The sequence below is a fragment of the Polyodon spathula genome, chromosome 14 (assembly GCF_017654505.1).
Source record: "Polyodon spathula isolate WHYD16114869_AA chromosome 14, ASM1765450v1, whole genome shotgun sequence".
NCBI lineage: Eukaryota > Metazoa > Chordata > Actinopteri > Acipenseriformes > Polyodontidae > Polyodon > Polyodon spathula.
The window spans coordinates 39,588,989-39,597,435 of record NC_054547.1 but is presented as its reverse complement, the minus strand read 5'-3'; the positions used below and the strand labels follow the sequence as shown (position 1 = coordinate 39,597,435).

The 8,447-nt window shown below is 44.4% G+C and overlaps 1 protein-coding gene across 1 annotated transcript; it reads left to right on the top strand.

Moving 5' to 3' along the window:
* The first annotated feature begins 268 nt into the window (after positions 1-268).
* On the top strand, positions 269-6,610 carry alp3 (alkaline phosphatase 3). The gene is made up of 9 exons (XM_041270436.1): positions 269-384; positions 1,290-1,464; positions 2,102-2,274; positions 2,582-2,722; positions 3,364-3,433; positions 3,591-3,725; positions 4,051-4,242; positions 5,489-5,605; positions 5,969-6,610. Exons 1-9 carry the CDS (start codon positions 271-273, stop codon positions 6,262-6,264), a joined length of 1,413 nt encoding a protein of 470 aa, XP_041126370.1. The 5' UTR covers positions 269-270; the 3' UTR covers positions 6,265-6,610.
* The last annotated feature ends 1,837 nt before the right edge of the window (positions 6,611-8,447 follow it).

Below are 8,447 nucleotides of genomic sequence, written 5' to 3'. Positions count from 1 at the left end.
CGTCTTCTTCCTGGGAGACGGTGAGTGTACTCGCCCTGGCAGCCTCCAGCAAGACCAGAGCCAACCACACCCCAGTCGTTCATTAGAACTGTTAGGCAACCCTGGGGGCGGTCTTTCTGTGAAATGCTGATGCACCTAATCCAGACAAGTTTACTGCAGATCATGTCCACCTTTTACAAAGCTTTGCAAACAAGGGGTGCCGCAGTGACCAATACAGCCTGTCGGGGAATCAAAACCGGAATGTTCATTTCCTTCTGCTATGGCACAGGGATGGACATCGCTACAGTAACGGCAGCGAGGATTCTCAAAGGCCAGCTGCAGAATCAGAGTGGAGAGGAGACTGTCCTGAGCATGGAGAGCTTCCCTTACACTGCCCTGTCCAAGGTGAGAGTTACAGGACATCACACTGCCCTGTCCAAGGAGAGAGGCACAGGGCTTCACACTGCCCTGTCCAAGGGGAGGGGCACAGGGCTTCACGCTGCCCTGTCCAAGGGGAGAGGCACAGGGCTTCACACTGCCCTGTCCATGGGGAGAGGCCCAGACCATCTTGACCAGGTGCTTTCCTGCACAGCTGGGGCAGAGCTTCATTTCAGGTTCTTTAACATCATCTGCAGTGTTAAATCCAGGCAGGTCTCAATAAGGCTTAAGAAACATGGCTCTCCATATGGAGCAGTGATGGGGTAAATGAGAGGCACACACTCTGGTTACAATGCCTTTCCAGACAGGCCACTTGGAGCTCCTCTTGGCTCCAGCTCTGGTTTGCAGCCTGACCCGCTCCAGATACAGCTGCTGATCAAACACAGTGGAGCAGCATGTGAGAATGTACAGAGGCTCATCAAGAAGCCCCCCCCCCCCCCCCCCCCCCCCCCCCCCCCCCCAGTACCCTCATCCAGAGAGATGAAAGGGAGATGATGCTCATGAAATGATAATGTAGTAATGACTAGAATCTCCGTTGTTGCCGATCTGCCATTCTGTTGTTTTCATACTTATGAAAGACAACAGTTGCATCCATAATATCAGGGCTGAATGCATTATTCTAAAAAATATTTACCACATGCTCTGTGAGATATATATATATATGTGTGTGTGTGTGTGTGTGTTAGGGTTGTTGTATTAGCTGTTTCAATGTTCTAGGGTGATGATTTTAAATTAAATGTTTCATATGAAATAGATGTTATGAAAAGTATGGTTTCCTTCTTCTGAATTCTAGAAATGTTTCTAGTAGCATTATGAATTGTGGTGCCTGTATTGTGTACGAGGGGTACAGTGGTCATTGTTTTCTATTCCAGACGTACAGTGTAGACTTCCAGATCCCAGACAGCTCGAGCACAGCAACGGCGATGCTCTGCGGAGTGAAGACCAACTTGAACACGGTGGGGATCAGCGCGGCCGGCCGCAACGGGGTCTGCAGTTCACAGCAGGGCAATGAGGTCACCTCCATCCTCAGGTGGTCCAAAGAGGCAGGTGTGTGTTCACAGAGAAGCCTTCCTGAGCATCAAGCACCACTGCACCCTCACACAGGGAAGCCTTCCTGGGCATCCAGCACCACTGCTGTACATGTGCATGGAGACTGGAGGATGAGCAGATTGGAGTGTGAGCTGCAGATAAAAGCACCGGAACTGCTTGTGCAAACCAGCCTGTTTCTTCTTGTGCCTCCCTCATAGCACCCAGACACTACCCTGCTTGCCCAGACTTTGCCCTGCTCACATAATCTTATTCCGTTGGACTTTGAGTTTAGACTGAACTCTTGCCCTGGTGTTACACGCAGAGTGGAAAATTCTTAACTGATGTGGGCATTTGCCCTGAGAGATTAACGTTTTGTTTTTTTATTTTTTTATTTTTTTTGGATCCAGAGGGTTAGAACATTTTGATACTGGGGCATGTTGCCTCTCTTATGCTTTGTTATCCTGAATAAACCCTTTCAGAGGTTGTAGCAGAAGCAGATGCTGCTGAACCATACATCTTACATTGAGGCAGAACTGCACACAAACATGAGCATATCAGTACATTAATAAACAAACACAAACTTGACATATTGAGGGTGTCCAATGCATTGCAATATAATAGATCTCTCTATAAACATGTCTGTTTCTCCTGGCAGGCAAGTCTGTGGGGATCGTGACCACCACGCGGGTGCAGCACGCCACGCCCGCCACTGCCTACGCACACAGCGCCAGTCGCACGTGGTACTCGGACAGCGACATGCCCTTGAGTGCCAAGAAGGCAGGGTGCCGGGACATCGCCTACCAGCTCATCTTCAACACCGACATTGACGTGAGTTAGCAAGCCTGGTAGAGGGGGGAGGATGGAAACAAGACTTCCAGGTGTCTCCAACCCTGATCCTGGAGAGCAAATGGAGCTTCTGATTTCTTTTCAACCAATCTCTGTTACTTAATTGACCCAATTATTGGCTTAATTAGTTAAGAATAACATGTATTCCAGATCTTTAGCCACAGATGATGTAAAGATAACTATAAAACGTGCTGGATAGGGACTCTCCAGGACCAGGGTTGGAGACCCCAGCTCTAGAGCTTGTCTTCCCAATGTTGTTTTTTCCATTTCTTGCCTTGGGATTCCCTAGGTGATCATCGGAGGTGGTCGGAAGTACATGACCCCCATGGGCACCAAGGACCCGGAGTATCCGACTGACGTGGCATCGCAGGGGACTCGAGGTGATGGGATGGACCTGATAAAGGAGTGGCAAAAGAGAAAGCCTGGCAAGGTCAATAAGAATATACAAGCGATTGGTTCTTTATTTGCAACTGAAGTCAATAGCTGGGTTAGTACAGAAACCAGGACCAGAGGACAGTTGGAAATTAAGTGGAGACAGACTTAGGACAGAGGGAAGGAGACACTTGTTCACATAGAGTGGTGAGGGGATGGAATGGGTTACCTAGTCATGTTGCTGAAGGAGACTCTTCTTCACACAAAGAGTGTTGAGGGGATGGAATGGCTTACCTTGTTATGTGGTTGAGGAAGAATCATTCGGATCCTTTAAGACCTAACTTGAAAAAGTTCTGAGACCAATCAGCTTTTAAGAGAGTGACAAGCCCTGATGGGACGAATGGCATCCTCTCATTTGTAAATGTTCTTATTTTCTTATGTAATGATGTTGAACTGTGGTGTTAGAAATCAGAAGTCTTCAATATGGGGCTTTTGTTCTTTACAAGCTTGACGTCTATTTTTTCGCTGTAGACCTGTGCACAGGCTTAGGAATGATAACTCAATTCAGTAGACTGCTCTTACAGTATAGGAAGTCCTGTAAACTAATCTAATATTCTAACATGTATTTTAATTAGCTATCTTAGGGCAGTGTTCTTATTTCTGAATGAGTGAAGATCTGTTGTGTTGGCACTGGGACAGGTGGCACACTATGTTTGGAACAAGAAAGAATTTGACGATGTGGACACAAACACCACAGATTACCTTCTCGGTAAGTGACGTTTAGGAAATCTGTTTAAACTAATCAACTTCCACCACTGGGTGGTACAAATAACTACAGATTAAATAACTATTCTAGGAGTCACAATGCTGGCTGTCTCAAGTGACAATGTGCTACATACATATAAAATCTGTGTATTTGTTTGTAGCCCTTTTTGAACCCGGGGATTTGAGATTCGAGCTGGAGAGAGAACCCACCACAGACCCTTCCCTGGTGGAGATGGCTGAAAAAGCCATTAGGATTCTGCAGAAGAACCCCAATGGATTCTTCTTACTGGTGGAAGGTAGGAGGAGAATGACAGTGCCTTCTCACTGGAAATTGGTTCATTCTCTAGTTAAAAAACACGAAAACAGATGTGATCTACTGGTTGGGGTTTATTGTATGGTTTATCTCCAGTAAATGATTGCTGTGAGGGGTCAAATTGGAACACACTGGCTTCCTTTATGGATGATTAAAGTTTAGTGCACAAGGTGACATTTAGGGGACGAACGAGAGAACATACACAGGTGAATGTTTTCCACTGTCCATTCCGTAGTATGACATCGGTTGTTTGAGCATTCTTGATGTGTCCTACACATGTTCATGGCATGTGCATGCATTGCCAACAGGTGGGAAGATCGACCAGGGGCACCATGCCAGCCGTGCCGCCATGGCGCTGCATGAGACGGTGATGCTGGACAAGGCCGTGGAGCGGGCACTGGAGCTGACCGCAGAGGAGGACACACTGACCATCGTCACCGCAGACCACTCGCACTCCTTCACCTTCAACGGGTTCCCCTTCAGAGGAAACCCCATCCTGGGTAACCGCTCGGGAGGACCAAGCTTTGCATTCACACTGTATCGAATGCATGTCAATATTCAACTGCAATTCTGCAATGCACACCTCTCCAGCTTGGTTAAAACCAGCCGGCATTGGAACAAGCATATATAGTACCTAATCATAGGACAACAGAAAGATTTCTAGGTGTACATTCCCAATCTTTTAAACAAACATGCAGACAAGCTCTCTTTAATGTGAACACAACGTTTGAATTATTGCATCTCGACTGAGGTCAAGTGGCTCGCCCCGACATTTGCACAGCAACTCTGTGTCTTATCTGGCATTCAGAAAAAAAAGACCCGAGTCCCAGCTCCTAGTCCTTGGCTCTAACCATAGGGCTTATCTGCCCTAGCATTCAGCAGCAGATCGTTTGTGTGTTTAATACTGTGCTGCACATGCACTGCCTTGAGAAACCTGAACTGTAAATCCTAAACCCTAATGCCCTCCACTCTGCATTGTAGTGTAATACTAATTAGAGTTACGTTTACATGGAAAGCTGATTTAAAAAACAACCTCTAGCCCTTTGCTCATGTATTACAGCATGATAGCACCTGCTAACACGAGTGGGTATGTGACAGGGAAGGCTGAGTGTTACAAAGTACCCATAGTAGCTATCAAAGATCCGGCAACAGAATAAAGAACCATGCTGGACCACTTCTTTATTCAGGGAATAGAGCAAAAGCACATTGCTGAGGCAGCAGACTGACAGAAAATGGACATCCTAAAGCTCTTATCAATATATTACTTTGTGTTGTGTTGATAAATTCAATTGTTCATACTGTGTGTATGTAGATAACTAAAGTGAGGGGGAGAGAGAGTTTCCAAACAACATAATATTAATCTCAATGCAATTATCATCACAATAATTATCTGCAGATCCACCCTGATATTAATTTTCTCTGTAATGACTGCTTTGCTGTTTACCTCATTAATATGTCTCCTGATTAATTCACTCCCAAACAGTGAAGGTTTAATTACATTCAAATTAAATACTAATCTCTCATCTGCAGCCTATGGCCTGGACCAGCATTCCAGTGGATGGAATTTGGGGCCTATGGAATACTATTCAAACTGCAGTGTGCTGTGTCTTTGATACGTGGCCTGTGCTGTCTTGTGGGAGTGTGGCTTGGGCATTACAGAATGAGAACAGAGCCACAGTAACACAAGTGTAGGGTAACATTAATGCTGCTGCAATGACTTGGGTCTTAATCTTGTGTCGCCTGCAGGAAAATCCCCAGTGTATGGTAAGGACTTCCTGCCGTATACAACCCTGCTTTATGGAAATGGTCCTGGGTTTAAGATCATCAATAATGCCAGGCCCGATATCCGCAAAGTTGATACAGGTAATGTCATGAACCACTTACTGGGAGTCACTTAATGAACAGAGATTACTGGACAGGCAAAACAAAAAGATCCCCCGAGTGCAACTCTCTGTGGTGCGCACACCATGCTTCTCTTTCCCCAGATGTAGTTTGAATGGGTGCTGACGGATTTCCCAGAGAATGCAGCATCCATTGACTAAAGCCAGCTGTTTGTTGTCAAAGATCCTATTTGCTGTAACTGATTTCTATACACCGGCGGGCTGGCGTGCCCAGTAAGAAGCCGGTAAATATGAGTTTCCATTCCCAAATCCTGGTCTCCAACATGGATAAGTGTTTCCATTGGTCGGAAATGAGATCCAACACTACGTTTCCTTACTTTCTCAGCCTCCAAGGATTACGTCCAGCAGTCTTCGGTGCTCCTGGACAAGGAGACCCACGGAGGGGAGGACGTGGCCATCTTTGCTCGTGGCCCCATGGCTCACCTCTTCCACGGCGTCCAGGAGCAGAACTACATCGCTCATGCTATGGCGTATGCCGCCTGCGTCGGGGAGAACCAGGACCACTGTGCCAAGCCCTCGGCCTCCGCCAATGACAGCCCTGGCAATGCGGCCGCCGAGCAGAGCGCCAGCCTTTCAGCACAGCTCGCAGGGTTTCTCCTAATCACTTGTCTGCTCCACTGAATATTTCCAAACTTGACAGATTCAGAATCATTTTGTAACTTTTCTACTGTCTACAAATACCAATCCTGTTTGTCCCTCGCAGATCTTTAACTTACAAAAACAGATGGATTGGCAAAACTATATAATTGTTTAGGGTTAATAATAGCTTTTTTTCAATTGAATGTTTATTAATAATAAAATAAAATTAGATTATTAAAAGATTATTAATAAAAACGAATCTCGCTGAGCTAAATGCAAACAAGCTTCCTTCAATGCAGCGGTTGGTTGCAGAGCTCAACAGAGACAACATCAACCGTGTCTGTCGTTTATTCAACCTGTTTCCTTGTGGTAATGCAATTACAACCCACCCACGTATGTTTTTTTAAAATGTATTATTAATTATTAAAACTAAAATGCATTGATACAACCAATTCTTCAACGTGTTGGTAGAAATAATCATCTTCACAAATGGCACTAATTATTCTGTGGTGTTTTAGAGGAACGCTGTAACCCCTATGAAAACAATATCTTGCCCAAGAGCCAGACGCTCTTAATTTATTTCAGATAAGAAAGTTAATCGGGACGCTTGACTCATCTCTCTGATCCTTCCTCCGTTTGATCATGTATTCATACAATCCTTGTCTCGAATTGAGGCTCGGAGGCAGTGCACACAGGAGAGCTGTGTTTTGAAGTCCAAAATCCTCCCACGCAGCTCCAAGGAGGATGCATCAGGCCTGTCTATCTGCACACTGGATTCGATCGGTCCGACTCTCCTACACTAATTCCAACTGCTTGTCTTATCTAGTCCTCTTCACTCCCAGCTCTCTGAACCCATTGCTTCACTTGTATTTATCAACATCCCACTCACTTAATTCAGTCTTTGCCACGTTAATTCCTCTTATCCTGTCCCATTTCAATCGAAACGTTTATACAAACCACATAAGTGTGTGTAAGAAAGAGAGAGAGAGAGAGAATGTGATGGGGGGGTGCTTCATCAAATCATAAAGCGCTGGGAATGAAATTGAGCCAACTCATTATGTATGTAACCTTCGTGTCCATTATTTAAAACAAATACGTGCTAAGACTCAATTAGTCAATGTGTGTGGCACACAATCCACTATTGTTTTTAATAACGATAATGCACAATTATCCCTGTATTGAACCCATGTGACTGTCCTGTGTGCTTTTTCTCAAACACTGTTGGGGTGGTGTTGTTCACAAAGGTGTCTTCTGTGCTAGTTCCTGTAGCTAGATGGCAATGTCGAGCTCTAGTGCTCATTGCAGTTAACTGAAGAGGAGCATGCAGTGTCGGCAGTGACCATAGATTGTATAGAAAACGTGCATGGTTCATAAACTTCTCATAATTATAATTGCAGCTTAATGAATGCGTCTTGAAGCGAATTGATTAAATACACACACACACACACACACACACACGATGTGATCAGGCGTATTCTACCAAAATCATTCGTGTCGAAATCTGCATGACTTAAAAATTATTTAAAACGGTGGGAAAGTGACCTATTTGTGAATTGATGAAAATGGGTCATCTCTGGTTTAATGAATAAGAGCCATTTGACTGGATGGCTCGCACATGGTAATAACCAAAACCAGGCAGATGTGAACGTGAATTTGTAAGTGCAGGGTTTTCCGAGCACTGCCAGAAAAAAAAAACACAACAAAAAAACCCTACCATTGTTTAAATGTGTTTTTACCTTTAGAAAATAATACTAATGGTACTGTTAACACTGCTACTAATACTACTACTACTGCTACTGCTAACACTACTGCTAACAATACTGCTAATGCTAGCACTGATACAGCTAACACTAGGGAGTGGTTAACATGTAGAAAACTACTGCTACTGTGGTAACACTACTGCTAACAATACTGCTAACTACTAATGATTTAGATTCTAACAAACTTGTTAAATTTGCAGACACAAAAGTAGGAGCTAAAACACTAGCAGCAAAGCATTCAAAATGATCTAGACAAGATTCAGAACTGGGCAGACACATGGCAAATGACATTTAATAGAGAAAAGTGTAAGGTACTGCACGCAGGAAATAAAAATGTACATTATAAATATCATATGGGAGATACTGAAATTGGAGAAGGAATCTATGAAAAAGACCTAGGAGTTTTTGTTGACTCAGAAATGTCTTCATCTAGACAATAAGCTATAAAAAAGGCTAACAAGATGC

Bases quoted from the DNA above. Each gene is read 5' to 3' on its own strand.
- alp3 (XM_041270436.1), top strand. From the start codon at position 271: ATGGACATCGCTACAGTAACGGCAGCGAGGATTCTCAAAGGCCAGCTG. The intron at 385-1,289 runs GTGAGAGTTACA...TTTCTATTCCAG, and splicing joins CTTACACTGCCCTGTCCAAG to ACGTACAGTGTAGACTTCCA. The intron at 4,243-5,488 runs GTAACCGCTCGG...TGTCGCCTGCAG, and splicing joins CAGAGGAAACCCCATCCTGG to GAAAATCCCCAGTGTATGGT.